The sequence below is a fragment of the Catharus ustulatus genome, chromosome Z (genome assembly GCF_009819885.2).
Source record: "Catharus ustulatus isolate bCatUst1 chromosome Z, bCatUst1.pri.v2, whole genome shotgun sequence".
NCBI classification, from domain to species: Eukaryota; Metazoa; Chordata; class Aves; order Passeriformes; family Turdidae; genus Catharus; species Catharus ustulatus.
In genome coordinates this window covers 38,545,503-38,561,869 of record NC_046262.2, presented here as the reverse complement: position 1 = coordinate 38,561,869, position 16,367 = coordinate 38,545,503, and the positions used below count along the sequence as shown (strand labels likewise).

Sequence of the window (16,367 nt, the reverse complement as noted above, 5' to 3'; positions counted from 1 at the left end):
AATAACTGGTCACAGCAACAAGGTCACTTTGCTTTAGTCTGTCTTTTAATCAGCTTAATTTTTCAACTTAGCTATTGGGCTTTTGTTTCTGCCCTCTTTACACTCTTTGATCTCACAGACTGAAGGAGAATGTACTCCAGAAGCGATGAAGCTGTCTTCCCATTTGCTCATTTAAAGCAAAATGGAGCTTAAATCTGGCCAAGTGAAGTATGTCACAACCCCCCAGTTAAAAGTCCGATATTCTGTGTTATGATCCTGTCATTCACACTGCAAGGCAGAGTTTAGTAAGAACTGACTGTTAAATGCAGCACACTACACATGTTGGTCATCTGATGTTCCCTCTTCTAGCACTAATAAGGAAAATTTTCTTGGACTGCCCTCATTGGATGTGTGTTGATGAAAACAGATGGAAATAGAGGCGCAAGTAGGACCAATAACCCTGATGTGAAGATGACGAAAAAACAACACTTGGGAAGTGACTATATCTACAGCTGTACTAAAGAAGTTGGAACTTGTTCTTGCTTAAGACAAAGCTGAAATTAGGTTTCTGTGAAGAACTGAGGAAGTTAAACAGCTGTAATTCCAAACAAAACCAGGAATCAAACCAGTAGCTGTGTAAGCAAAAGCTGGGGACAGACCATGCCTCCTGCACAGTACAGAATATATTCTGGCATGGGAAAGTAGCAGCAGGTATCAAGCCATGGTGCTCATCCTTTGTCATCAGCCATGTCCTGGTGCATACCAGTTTCTAAATGCTGACATTGCAGTGACTTTTAGGAAACGTCTTAAAATCATTAGGCCTAATTCTGCTTGTGATTGTGTTACTTTAAGTTCAGAGCTACTGCACAGACTTCAAGGCAGCTACTTTGGATTTACATCTCTCAAGCTGGCCTATTCTTGTATTGTTTCCAGTTGCATGAAATCATCTGTGCACGTCCTCCAGGGCTGCTGGAACCCTCTGTCCTCCCCAGCACTACACATGATGCAATGAGCCTCTGACGGAGGAGGAAAGCCGAGAAGTCCATGTAGGGAAGCAGATAATTTCCTTTTGAGCAGCGGATGCAAAAATAGCAGCTAATAAAAAGCCTTCAAACTGTGCCTTCAAACTGTGACAATTCAATACACACACCTACGAGAATGCCTTGACAAGCTGCTTGACTTCCCAGTAACTCCTTCTTGTTTTCTTTAGTGCAGCCTCCTCCAAACTCCCACACACAGGTATTCATCTCTGTAGTGACAGCTGAGACCTGCAGGTGTTTGCTGCTATTGCCCTCTCAGAATAGACAGACACTTGTTCCTCACTGTAAACATTTGTATCGTGGTGTTTGCCTGGCTAGTTACAGCCCAAATAATGATAAACCAGCGTTTTCTTTTTTTAGCCCCTTACTGTCATGCATTAATTCTCCTTGCAAATAGGCATTAGGTACTGGAAATAGCTTAAACGAGATCACTCTCTGGTGATTATTTTACTAGCCTTATCTTTTGGAAAATATTTCATAGAGTGTATCATGCAGTTTCCAGAAATACAGCACTCCAACATTAGATTCATACATGAAGGGAGGGTATGGCTAGTTGGGCAAGATGCTGTTTCATTCCTTTAATTCTAATATTATTTCACTGTTCTTCAAACTGCTATTTTGGCTTTGCTAAGGAACAGCAAAAATCAGAATAAAAACTGTTTGCTGAGGACTTTAACACTCACAAATGTCAAAATGGTTTCTCAAAAGGTTGTTCATCTTTTTATGTAACAAGAAGGTCCAAAGTCTATGTATTTTTTATAATAGGTCTGGAATGGAAAGTTGTGTAACCATTAGTTTTTCTGGAAGTCTGGGAGGTTAAGGAGTTTAATAACTTCTCTTGTCTTAACTAAAACTGCATGGGAATTCTATTTTTTAAAAAGACAAACAATACAGAATACTTAATATTTGTATTAAATAGAAATTATCACGGAAACATTAGGAAGCAAAGCTATAAAGATCTAGGAAACTTCCTTTCAAATCTTTCTCACTCCATCAGCTGTCTGCATTTTGCTACCCTGATTCTATTTCTTTAGTTCTTTACACCAATTTAGACAAGACCTGAATTCTAATTAAAAAAAAAACCAAAAAACAAAAACTAACAAAACCAAAACTAAACAACCCAGCCCCCAAAGAAACAATAAAAATAAGAGAGAAACAACAGTCTTTCTCAACCACTAGAGGTACAAAATGTGCCAGTATGAATTGCAAAGTCATTTGCTGAGGGACTGAAACCAAAAACTTGGGGAAAAAAGGGATGTTCTTCATTTGGAAGGACTAGAAAAGAGAGTGGCCCAGGGCATTGTCTGACAATACAGTAAACATGTGCCAATGACACAGGCTATGTGAGTTTAAATGTACTATGCAGCACGTTCTCATTAGAGACTGGGAGGTGCCTCTAACCAAAGAAAGGGAAAAATCTGATTTGGAAAATATCATTCACAGTTCTAGCAATGTCTGTACCAGAAAGAGATACAAAAATTGCTTTTTCACACACTGAAAATCATTGCAGGAGGCCACTTTGAAGGGGAAAAAAATGAAGACACTTTTTTTCTGACAGTAGGCCTTCTTTAACCCTCCAAAACAGTCTGGTACGGAACAGGCGTAGTTTCTCTAAATACTATTGAGATTTAAAGGCTGGAAAGAGAGCAGAATAATGTGATCAATTAGGTATCTATTGCTGATGAGTTAATTCAGGTTGTTGGATTTTAAAAAAACAATGCAGCTGTTAGGATAGAGAAGCTGTTGTGCAGGAAAGAGCACTGGCAACACAGGATTCTACTTATTTGCAGCATCCACTTTGAGAGAAGGGGCTGTGTGACAGGACAGAAGTGATTCAGGAGTTAGAAATCCAGGCTTCAGAAACCATTTCTACACCTGAGAGGTATTTCAGAAGAAGCCTGTCAGCATTTTGCAGACTGCACCTCATTAACTTATTCAACTAAAGTCTTTCTTCAGGAGCTGCCTTTTTGTTTTCCTTCTTGTCATATGATTTGATTCTGGATCATCTTTGTTTCCCACACTGTTCTAAGGTGCTGAGGACAGGCAACACGAGCAGATGTGCTCTGAGGAGCATCACCAAAAGCAAGTTATGTCAAGGCTGGTGCAGCTGGCTTGGGCCCACGTGGCTTTCTGCAGTTTGCCAGTTCAGAAGGTGATGTTCACAGAAATGTCTGATGTGGATTGCTGTCACATCTTGCCACATGTAAGGTGTGACCGACTTCCTAAGATCTCTCAGGAACTTCTGCCATGCATAGTTTTTCTTTAGGTGCTTAGGACACTGTTGAAATCTTATCTTTTTCCCTGGTAGACTAGAATTTTTATGGGGCTTGGTGTCTTACACAGAACAGGCTAAATACTAGTGAGTGTTGGTATTTTCCCTGCAGCATGATGAGGTCTCAGGTTCTTGCTGCTCCTACCCTTAACACCTGCTGTGTGGCTTCCTGCAAGAGTGAAAGACTTAGTTACCTATGTCTCTTCTTCTGATCTGACATGCTATGCTCTCTTTAAATAGCAAAACAGTACAAAATGTGGAGAAGATTTTAGAGAGAAATGGAGTCACTGAAATTTATACTGAAACACATCCTCTTAGTTGTCTGCCTGATCTGTGCCAGAAGTGAAGGAAACTAATTTGTGAACTTCTTTGTAGTTTTAGGGCAAATTGAGTCTAAAGGAGGACAAAAACCTCACTAGGCCCAGTCTTCTGACAAAGTTTTGAGTGGTTTGTGCAAGATGAGAAAAGGAGACCATATTTTCTCCACTGTTCTTGTGCTGTTACATAAAGGCAAGTAGATTACACAACAGCTAAATAAGGATTACAAAACTGAGCTCCATAAATCTAAATAAGAAACAGAATGTCTATGCTGCACCGGACAAGCATAAAAATGGGGAAGAGTGAAACTCTGGTCCTAATGAAGTTAATGGCAAAACTCTTGCTTAGTCTGATGAGATCACAGTTTCATCCAAAACCTTGGCTCAAGCCTGTAGTTGGCTGACCAGGCTGGATATTTAAAGCATAAAGTATTAAGTTTTTCCAAGTACTGGGATAAGATGACTTCTACTTTTTTTCAAGCTTTTTGCTTATAAACAAGAAGTGCTGAAATTATTTTAAGACCAAGTACTTAAGCAGTCGTTTGTAAACCTGAACTGGAAGGGCCCTCCCTCAGAGATATATTATCTCTGAATGCAAGAACAAATGACAACGATGTAATTCTTCCCAGGCTTCAGTGTCAGCACTGAAAAGCACTGAAAGCTACTTTAAATCATTACCTGAGTGTCTTAGAGAAAGATAGGAAACCCTGACCTGTGGGGGTAGGAAATCAGACAGCAAACCCCAGATATCAACAAAACAAATAAAGGCCCCTAATAAACTTGAGACCTAAGCTCTGCAAGTAAATAACTCTGTGAAAGGACCTTTTGTGCTATAAGGATTGCAGTGCAGCAGTGTTGCTGGAGCTGTTTGGCTCACAGACCAAACCAATTACTTGACAGTTGTTTAATTTTGGCCTGGGGTGTAGAGAACCTCTGGGTAAGAAAAGTCATTGCAGTTTCTTCTGGTCTGACTATCAAAACCTATTGCTGTTACAGTGGATGCTAGCATGTACATCAGGACTTCCCCCACCTACAAGATTTCTGCACGATGAAAAAGACAGAAAAAAAGAAAGAGGGAGAAAAAAGGAAAGCTTGTGCAATCAGGACCACATATCACATGTATTCCCAATCCAAGGGTTACTTCTCTTCCCCTCTTCCCTGAAGCATCTCTTAACAGCTGAACTGATTCAATGCAGAATGTCATTAACAATCTAGCAGTGCACAATGACTTGGGATCATCCTTATCTTACAGAAGCAAGCTATAAATAATCATCTTGGGCAAATCTAACATCATGACTGAGTGGCAAGTTCCAAAAAAAAAAAAATCCAGTGTATTAAGATGCACAAATGATGAACCATTTCTTGCAGAACTCTTTGGAATTGTGTAAATCTCTCCAATGAGCATCAGATAAAGCTGTCAGGGTGGGGGATGATTTACTTCTCTGTGAGTGATTAAGCCTGAGCAGTTAAAAAGACTTAGCCTGCTATAAGCAATTAGGTATGGTACGTCAGTGCCATTCCAGTGTTCTCATTGACTTAGGCCTGCCAAGGATGCAATTCTCCAGGCAACCATCTGGGAATTCATAATAGCCTTGATTTTTCATGACCATCTTCTGACCAGCCCAGATATGTCTCAGAAACAGCAGGCCAAAACCTCACAGGCTCAACTGGTACTTCCAACTTTTATCAGCTGTGAAATATGGTGGCATGGCAGGCTGTGGTTCTGTCCCTCCTCTGCACTAACTGGAAACCAGCTGGAACATGAGGCACCAGAGAAATTATCCTTCTTGTTTATCTTACTGTGTAGAACAAGCAACTTCCCAACTTGAAGTTTCATATCCACCCATCACTCTGAAAGCTTATGCCACCAGTTTGGACGGGGCCATGCTATTTACTTTACATCATCCTCTATGACTCTTGTTTACCTCCTTCTCTCTTCATTCACATTTCTGTCTTTCATTTACACCTCTCTACACCTTTTTTGTTCCCTCTCTCACATGATTGCATCCTCTTCACACTATTACCTCTTCTCCTTCATTACATCCTAGACCTTGCAGAAGCACTCCTTCACCTCAGAAATAAGTGAAGACATGGGAGAGAAGAAGTAAAGAAGGGTGATTCTGTATGAGGGAAGTGGGAAATACAATGTACTCCTGAAATTAGGTCCTTTGAGGGACGCCCAAGTTTATTCAGGTTACCCAGAATTTCCTGAACTCCTGCAGTTTCCAGGTCATAGGTGTTGTTTTAAATTTGTGTTTCAGTGGCTAGAAACTTTGCTTCCTTGAGTATTCATGTGGAAGACTCAAGGATTAAACCCAGAGGTATGTGAGCAGGTACACTGATGCCAGAGTCTGTACACCATCACATGCCTGAGCCAGGCCTCAGCTGCGTCCAGGAAAGCCATATGACTACTGAGCTTCTACACGCTTTTGCAGGCAGTTTTTATGCAGCAGGGGGAGTTACTATTTTTTTCCAAAAATAAGCAAAGCATGTGTTCAAAAATGCTGCCTCTGACTGTAACAACCTTTGGAAACACATATTTTTTTGCATATACCTTCATTCTTAAGTGTAATGACTAACATGGTAAACCCTGAAGTATGGAACAGAAACACAACTTCAGTCTAAACAAGTGGTGCAAAAATGCAATATGCAAAATCAAAAGCCAAATCAAGAAACTTAGCCTCTGCTCACTGGTGTCCTTTAAAACACAGTGGAATTTATTACCATCCTTCATATTTTTCAAGCTCTGAGGTGCAGTCATCCTTGCTTTATGTTGATCAAATAATTCAAAGTGCCAGCTTCTAAGATAAGAATATATAAGTGGAATTTGGATAATATGTTTACTAAATACCAGGTTTGTCTTTGAAAGGAAAAAAAAATTAACAGGGGAGGCTGTTACTTATGAGAAGTGAATCAGCATTCAACACTAATTTTCAAAAGTGTAGCTTCCTCTACCCTATCCAGCCTCAGCCAGATGTAGAGACAATCTCTTCCCAGGCATCCCACCAATACTGATGGTGATGTGACACTTTCCTTTATTAACACAATCCAGATTGAGTGGCTAAGAAAGTAATAACCAAAAAGGAATAAGAAATAAGGAATAGAGAGGCAGATTCAAAACATGTGCCTAAAGATGATGAGTTTACCTTACTGGATAAACTCTAAAATTATCAGCTTGGTCATGGATTGCCTTCCCCAAGCCACAAACACCTGACAGGTTCAGTTCCAATCATGAAATTACAAATGTGATAGCAAACAGTAAATGGTGTCATCTACATGTCTTACCACAAAGCACAAATACTACGTCAGCAACAACATTAATGCACAGAGTTCGTTTATCCCAGAAATCTCAGAAGGTCTTTGCAAAATTCAGATATCACTTTATGGCAATTAAGCTCAGGGAAAACAGTCATAATGAAAAAGAGCAATGGGCTACTCTTACTCTTGCAAAACAGCTCTTCAACATTAAGAAGTAGGACTAAAGCCCTGGCTTAAGGCAGGAAAAGCTTTCAGGTGCTGAGTATGCAACAACTTCTTACCCAATCTCTTCTTGAGTAAAATAACTGGTCCCTGCCACTGCCCACTACTTATTTTTCTTCTGGTTAACTGGTACTTTATATAACTGCTCCCCAAAATTACCATTTCCATATTTCTTAGCAGTATTTAAGAACATATTTTGATAGCTTCAAAGTGTTGGGCCAAATTTGATTACCCATTCTTCCTTTTCATCTGCTGCTTCTTCTTTGCTTACGCCAAGCAAATGTGCAGAATTTTTGCCCAGAGAAAAAGACCTTTCTGTGATTTAGAAGCTAAACCCAACACATATAAACAACTAAACTCAACAAACTACTCTGATTAACTCTCCAAGTTTTCCAAAACCTTTTAATTCAGAACCAGGCTCTCCATTTGCTAGGCTCTAAATTACCTGATAGACAGATGGTTAAGTATACAAGCAGAATCAGTCACACCAATGTGGTAAGAAGACTGAACAAGACCTAACTTACTTCTTATTACAGCAGTTCACTTACCCGGTAGTAGTCTGTGCTGTACACATCTCTAGACATCCCAAAATCCCCAATCTTCACCAGCAGGTTTTCACCAACCAGACAATTCCGGGTAGCAAGATCCCGATGCACAAAGTGCTGTGATGCCAGGTAAACCATACCAGAAGCAATCTGCTGTGCAATGTGAAGCATCTGGGATTGGGTCAACTCAACAGGACGGTTGCCTTCCGCCATCAGCCCTGCATCTGGTCCATGTGCCCTGCACCAAAACACAATCTGATAAACTGATAGGCCACTTGTGAGATGGGGAAGTGAAAGGCATTAGTGAGCATCAGTCAATACAACTCCACCAAAAGTGCTATAAATTCCTTAATGACATAGGAAAAAAAAATTGTCTTAGCTTTTTTCATTTCCTTAATTGGTGACAGATAGGTTGTTTGAAGAGTATTACAGATGGGACATATATTACCCAAGGAAATAAGGCATATGTGTTCACAATAGTACCCATGTGAAAGCATCTCCTTTCTCTTGCTTCAATATAGTAATCTTTTCTGGAGAAAGGGTGACAAACAAACCTGCTTGGGAACCAAGGGAAAACCTTATCACTCTGTAAAACTGAAAAACAATTGAGGGAAAGGCAAGGAAGTGGCATGCATAGCATCACTTTTCCTGTGACTGGCATTCCTCGATTTCTGCAGGGATACAGGCCAATGACCCTTCCATCTTGTCTTAAACAAGAAAGAACTAACTTCCTTCTCCATTTGAGAAACAAGGGTAATAATTTTAAATTTATGCTTCTAATTTCCTATCCAAATGCACAGCAGGAAAGGATTTTTGCTTATTTCATCACCAAGGGTGAGTCCTGCCTGAGACTGGAATTCTTGACAGTAGGAAGAGGACACAAAACATACACTATTTGGAGAAACAAAACAACTTCAGAAATACGAATTTTTCAAGACCTGGCAAGTCCCTAAGAAGCAACAGTTAACTAACAATTGAGAATGCTTTTATGCACTTAATGAAAACCAGGGATATTTTGCATCAGGAAAGCCCAGTGAAGTACTGGGACACATGAGCTTCACCCATCTCAATTATGTGAGTTCTGGTATGCATGTACAACCTAGAATCTTGAAGATACTAGATATAAACATTCATATGAACAATATTTTACGGGAAGAACTACTAGCTAATCCTTAGCCAATCAATGAGGTAATCTGGCAATCACTCTTCATTTGATATATCTTATAATCTTCTAGATATCCTTTCTTCCACCCATTCTATTTTTCTGTGTTTTCAGAAGCCCTTTTTTATTCCATTCCTGAAAATTATTCTTTCAAAGAGACCACCTCTCCTCTTCCCTCCTCAACAGAGGTGAGGCCTTAATTTTTCTCTAGGGTAAGGGCACAGGAGTTTCGAAAAGAGTTGCAAATTAATCAAAATCTGTGAGATCAAATCTGACACTACCAATTAGAAATACAATATTAAAATTGCCCCAAGGGAAGAATTTCATGAGCAAAGTGGCAGATGTGAGTAAGAAAAGAAGAAGGGTGTGTAGCATTGATGGGACTGTATCTGGTAGCAGGAAAAGCAGCTCTCTGCTACAGGGTACAGGCAGCTTTTCATCTGGTCTAGGCTGATGGGGGTGAGAATAAATGGGAGGATATAAAACCTCCAATTAGAACTTTCAGGCAAATTCCTATTGAAAAACACTGTACCTTTATCAGGCACGGATTTTTAAAATAAGTGTTCTCAGACATGAATTTTTTAACAGCTAAACCTGAACTTTTCATCTTTTGCTGTCTCCCTGATGACATGGTCTGTATCTAATGGAATTCGTAGATTATTCCTAATATTCCATCCAGCTTGCTTGTCCACTTGTTGCTGGCCATAAATGAGGTGATCTTCAGTGTCTGCAAAAGCCAGGGACATGGACAGATATTCTCTGAGTCACATCATCCAGTAGTCCACAGACTAAGCACTGTGCAGGTATGAGTTTGAGGCGCTAGTCCTAGATCTGAAAAGCCTTCGGCTGCACGCAGGCAGCCAGGCTCATTTGGGTTAAATTTTCAGATCAGTTTTTCCCCAACAGCCTTTGGTGGCGCTGCAGGGTAAGAAATATGGAACAGCCCACTTTGCTGTGAACCTCTGGTCTGCAGCACAAGCTGCAGAAAAGTGAGAGGAATGACAAATTGGAGTTTAGGTTTAACAGCTTGTCCCAGCATAATCATTTTATGTTCTAAAGACAAGGGCTGATTAATAGTCTTTTTAAAAGTGAAGGCCTTAAAGTAGCAAATATACTGTCTGCTAAAATACGTTTCTGTACAATAATTCAAAATCAGAGTTACAACATAAGAAAAAGCCAATCAAAAAGAATCAAGGCAAGTACTTCTTATGGAGTAAGAAATTATTTCTCATCATCTGAGAATCTGGCTTCTTCTAATAGAAATTCAGTTTTCTCAAAATGTACTAGGATGGCATCGAGGGAAACAGTTCTCTCCTAATTCACGTCAGAAGAGTAAGCAGACAAATGTAAATGTCCTTAATTCTTAAAAATACTTAAATTATTTGCCAGAGGGCCAATCAGTCTGGAAAGAGTAGCAGTGTTATCTCTGCATCTCCAGTATCAATATCTTCTTTGGGATATCTATTGATAAAATTACACAGTAGACATTGAGATAATAGCCTCATATTTTAACATATGAGCAAATGTCATCTATTAACTGTTTATTTTTATGTCAAAAGGTGCAGGCTGGTAAAAATGGCACCTACATGAGCCCTCTGTTTATAACTTCCTGGATCATGGGTTACCTATTACTATGAACCTCATGTATCATCTTTTTATTTATAACTGCTCTACTACCAAATTTCAATTTCCTATGCACACTGCTGAACAGCTTTATGAAAAAAAGCCCTAATCTGGACCCCAAAGTGTAACCTTTTCCAATTCCCAGAAGTTTCCATGGCTCACAGTTTTCTTGCTGCAGATTTATAGCAGTCTTTCCAAAACACTGAGAGAAGAGAAAAGGGGCTAGACTTCAAAAGCTCTTTGATGCCTACAGATAGCAATAGGTGTTGAGTGGGATCTTCCAAATGCTACCAGAAAGCATGCAAGAAACCATTCCTACTGTAGGATTTATAACTAAACATTTTAGAATACACTGAAATGTATTGGAAACAATATTTCTTTGGTACAAACCTTGATTTAATGGTACTTCCAAACAGGCAAAGAAACAGAGCCCCACATCTCAGTACAAAAGACAAGAGTCATACAATTTGTTTTCCTAGGTGTCAGCTTTTCCCAGTGGTAGTCGTTAATTTAACATTAATGCCAGTAACACCTACCTTTTCTACCCACTTTTGGCTCAGGATCACAATATATGTTCATGCATTTACCTGAGGAATTTGTTAAGATCTCCATGCTTCATATACTCAAAGACCATGATGAGTGGATCACCCTCAACACAGACACCATAGAATTTGACAATGTGCTCATGTTGCAGGTTAGTTAGCAGTTCTGCCTCACGGTGGAAGTCCTTGCGGGCATTATCACTGGCATCCTTCAGTGTCTGGTGGAGAAAATGAAAATGTAAGGAAGAAAGATGTTCACAGAAGGTAGGAAACATGTGGAATAGTCCTGTAAGGGTAAGATAAGGACACAGTACAGCATAGAGGATAGAGGAAGTACTTTCTCAATAACTCTTTTAGAAATGCAGATGTGATCCTGAAGTGCAATTAAATAATGGCAGTACAATTTTCATTCTCCTGCCACATGTTATCCCAAACAAACACTTTTCTTTTAAGAGAATGTATGAATACTCATGCTTTCGCTGTGACAAGTGTTTTCCAAACACAGAACAAATAAACTGATCTCATCCCAAAAATATACCAGTACACAGCTGGTTTGTATCCTTGAGCATTTAACTCAAGCAACTCCTAGTATCCTGCTGGTATTTACCTTTCTTGTTAGTTCTTTAAAATAAAACACTCCTGGTTTAAAATACATAGTGGTAATGTGGATGCATTCTTTATGTATTGCTGATGTTAGTCCCTGTGGTGTACTGTACATTAGGTAGATTTACATGAGAGTATGTCCCTGGACCAGAATAACACTGGTTGAGACTTCAGCCAGAAACTTCTTTGAAATTCTGTAAATCTACTCATGTGACTAAGATTAGGCACATGTGTAAGTAACTGGAGGTCAAATCCTAAAGTGATAGACATGGGGGAAAGCAGATGCACAGAGGAATAATGAGGTGTTGCTAGATCAAATAGGAGGCTTAAATGTGGTATAATCAAATAATACTAATTTAACCATCACACATAGGCAGTTTCTGATTCCTCCTTGCAAATACATTTCATGAGCAAGAAAACACTTTCATGCACAAAAAAAAGCAAGTTCTGACACCAATTAAATGAGGAATAATTATAATTGACAATAAACCACTAATAGATTCTATAGTCACGAGGTACAGTGGTTGCACTATACTAATTCAAAAAATATTTCTAAAACCACAAGAGAAAGATGGCAAGTTACCAACATTCACAATTTATTCTTCACAGAAAATGCTGTCTGGGCTCTGTACCTCTGGATTTTAACAATACCTAGGTTTAGTACAATGGAAGATAAGACACAAAAGTAGTGGAAATGTCTTAACTAAAAATGCCTTTTTCCTGGCCATCTAGTCACTTTACTTTCTATCCTGGGTTAATATATAGAGCATGGAACCAACCACACTCACCAGAACAGAAATAGAATAAGTTGTTCTTATTCTATCCAATTGTTCTGCCAACCGAGTTTTTAGCTGCAGTAGTCATGGTTTGTTCAAGCTTTTCCTTCAACAGGGACAATTCTGTCCCCTTTTCTAGTATTATATGTATGCATGTGTGAAGAAGAGCCTAGAGATGACTGTTGGAAAAAATACATGCTTTACTTGTGATACTGTAATCCTGGGTCTTGAAAAATGAATTGCTACCATAAATAAAATTCAGATAGGGGGACAAGGAGTAGGGCAATATGGATTGCTGTCTTCCAAGTTCAGGGGCTTTTCCCTGTGGATTTTAGGCTCTGTGGATCTTAGAGGTAAGAGAAATCACTCATGCCTTAGATGTCCCTTCCCTGAGGAATGTACTTATGAATCTTAACATGCCTCCAGGCCCAGAATCCTTTTTCCATAAGCTTTACCAATGATGCAAAAAGGACATTGCCTCATCAAGGCTTCTCTAGCCAAGATACGTTAGTATACACAGCTGTATAATGGATATCAAATTTGCTTCCCACTATGGTCTACACACAATCACAGCTGAACTGAGTGAGGACAGGAATTGAAGTGTTTTCCAATATTCCAGGCTCTGGGATGATGTTTTAACATGATACAGGCACAGACCCACAGTCCAGTATGTGCTATATATACTGAAATCACTGGTAATAATTCTGTCGTTACTTGAGTTTCCTCTGATGGTTTCATATGAAGTGATTAGATTGTAATTCTTCTCAACAACAGAATTAGAAAAAAATTAATACAAAACCCATTTTTAAATAATAGCAATGTGGGAAGAAACTGACAGGGAGAAGCAGAAGGTGATCATCTTTCCAGCAGGCTCTTTCCCTGGAAAGATAGTAAAAATGCTGATAGTTCTGTCCTGTGAGGATGGCATATTGTATATTTGAGAAGATGCTTTTTATCTCACAGAAACAGAAAAATTATCATATGACAGAGCAGTTGCCATAGCAATTCCATATTTTCTGTCAAACAGCAAAATGCAGAAAACTCTAAAACTCATGTGAAACTCAGGCAGGGTTTCTACTACCATGGGTTGACTAGCCCCACCATTGCAAAATCTCCTTTTCACTATTTCATGCTGTGCACAGAATAGACACAATGCATGAGAGGGAGCTGGCACAGTCAGGCAAGGAGGAGACTGGAAGGTAAAAAAATTAATAAGTATGTAGAATTTACATAGAAATGACATTGACTTGTTCTCAGAACAAGAAAAAAAAAAAGAAAAAAACCAAAATAAAACCCTAAGAGCACAAAGAGAGGAAAGACATATTAATTATTATTATCATTACTGACAAGTATGCCAAAGCTCTGCATACAAAGCACTTTCACCAGCCGACAGGAGGCTTTCCCAAACAGGATCTGGAATTCAATCACATGTGCTTAAAGAGGAGGGACAAGCTTCCTTGGGAAACAGAGACTCTTACAGGAGCTCAACATCTGCCAAGTTCATTTTTGTAACAGCCAGACCACCATCCCACATTTACTGTCTTCCACAGAGTCCTTGTCCAGGTATCAGTACTCCATGTGGTCTGTGCTGCTCTGCAGCGAGTGTGAGCTCTGACACCACCCTGTCTGACACCACAGAGCTGCCTTCATGGGAGGCCAGAGCAGCACCAGGAGGATGGGGCTGCTGTCACCAACATCAGCCAAACTGTCCAGACAGCTACATGACTACTACTACTACTACTACTACTACTACTACCTTTTACTGTTTCAGCCTTCCCCTACAAAATAATTGCCACTGTTTCCCATCAACATAAAAGAACTGACTGGTATGTCTTCTCAAGAAATGGAGTTGTGGTTTTGAGCCTGAAGAATTGGAAACCTTTGGTTTTCCTGTGCAGGTGCCATGGAAATGTTCTTGATCTTACACACACAGCAGTCTGCTAGCTGAGGAAAAGCTCCCAGGGGATCCAGAGGCAGCTGCTAACCTGTGCCTTGTCAGCCTCACCTCCTGCTCTGGAGAGGCTACACTAGCATGATACTATGCCTGGGGATCCAGTCCTATGAGGACACAGTCAGTACTGAGCCAGGCCTGAACAAACACAGCAAAATGGGCCCTCAAGAAAACAGTAATTTTTCCTTCCTCCACCCTCTGTTCCCTAAAAGTTCCTGCAGCAAATGATGTCCTGATCTGATGTGCTATGGGGGCAATGCTAGTACAATGCCCAGGTGCTGTCCTTTGAAAATTTCTAAATTTCCAATTTATTGGAAATAAAATTTCCATTTTTTGTAAAACTTTCCAGATTTTTGGAAGTTTGGAAATTATTTCCAAATACTCTGTGTTGTCCCCAAAAAGCCCACGCTAATCAAAAATTGTCTTTCTCCTCTTTAAAGGAGCAAAAGCTCAAACTCTTTGGTATTTTATGCCAAGCTTGATCTTTTTTATCTTCCCAGATTTTTCTGGGCCTCTTAGCTCCTAAATAATTTTCTGCAGCAATGTCAGCATTTTGGATACCAGCTGGCTGATAAGAGGGGAACATGTTGAGTTAGAAGAAGGGATGCTCAGTGCCAGGCATGAGCCATAAAGTTTTCCAGCAACTGCCAGGCACAGGGAGCTGACAGGGACCACTGGTCAACCTGACCCCCATTGTGTAGGTGAGGCTGTGCCTCCTTTCTCCTGAAATCTCCCTAGCACCACCTTACTCTTCAGCAAGTTGCTGTTTCCCCTGGGCTCACCAAATCTATTTTACAGTGATGGGTGTGTTCTGGTTTTGCCCACGGTGCTGAAGCTCTCTAAAGCCCTTGCTGTGTGTCAGGAGGAGCTGCTCATTGCTGCCCACATCCAAGTCTGCTCCTCTGTCACTAAAACTGCCAAATCCCATGCTCCAGACAGTTCTGCACTGAAGTGCAGGATAGCTCTTTGCACTGCAGTGAAAGCCCCATCCCTTGACCTCCATTGTGACTGAGGGATACCTGTTATCTGTGGTTTGTAACCACAGTGAAAGAGGCGAGCATCAGGCAATTACCCCCTCAGTTATAGGAGGGTGAATCCAGTGGCTCAGTTCACCAAAAACTTTGCTCTGTGACAACAGCTAGAATCACATCTTTAAGAGCCAATGACAGAAACATAAAGTGGGAATAACCTGTTCCCAGAGGTAATTCTCCCCATAGCTGCCTGCAAGATTCTTATTAAGGACACTACAAAGAGAGGATTTTGTTTAAAAAAAAAAAAAAGCAAAAACCAAAACCAAAAAAGTATAACAACTTGCCCCAAAATTTGATAGGTTTGTCACCTAGATCTGTGGAGACATATGTACCTTTAAAGGCTGAATGCTCTTCCTTTTGATTTATGCTGAGAATGAGAAGCAGAGAGAAAGTGCAGTGCAGCATTTAACAGCAGAAGTGCTAGGCTCCATTTGGAGAGGACTTTCAAAAGGAGCAACTGAATGGAAAAACTTTTTATTTTGCTATCAAGCAGCCTCCTAAAGTGATAGAGGAAAGACCATTTCCATTATAGCTTCACCAGAATACAACAAAAAATTCATTCAGATCTAGTTTTTTCATCTCCTATCTCATGCTTTCTTCTGTCTATGCTGTATCACTTCAGGGCTTAATTTTATTCTCACCAGTCAACATGACTGGACTACTCCCGAGTATCAAAAAGCTTATAACCCTGGCAAATCCAAAAACCTGCTATTTTTGATGGAGCACTCTACAAGACTATCCTCCTTTCATATTCTTTTACTATCACATTCAAGACTCTATTTCTTGTTACAAGATTCAAAAATATGATCGATATGATTTCTTTTACCGTATGTTTTCATCCACAATGCACACATAGTTGCCTAATTGTGACCTGTCAGACAAAATTATTTTCTGGTCACTTGGCACAGCCCAAATTCTGGACATCTATTCCTCCTGCACTTAATGAGATATTTCAAATGCTGGATTCCTTGTTTAATTTTTGGCAGAACACTACAGATGGAGATAAGAGATTGGTTTCAAGGAAAGTTTTCAAGCCCTGAGAGTGT

At 39.9% G+C, this 16,367-nt stretch overlaps 1 protein-coding gene across 2 annotated transcripts in view; it reads right to left on the bottom strand.

Annotated features, from left to right (window-relative positions):
- NTRK2 (neurotrophic receptor tyrosine kinase 2) overlaps window positions 1-16,367 on the bottom strand; it is a 203,304-nt gene that overhangs the window by 36,317 nt on the left and 150,620 nt on the right. For both annotated transcript variants that reach the window (XM_033085343.2, XM_033085353.2), the window contains 2 exons: window positions 11,006-11,178; window positions 7,637-7,871 (listed from right to left, as the gene is read on the bottom strand). In XM_033085343.2, coding sequence (XP_032941234.1) covers window positions 7,637-7,871; window positions 11,006-11,178 — 408 coding nt within the window. The remainder of the gene's footprint in view (window positions 1-7,636; window positions 7,872-11,005; window positions 11,179-16,367) is intronic.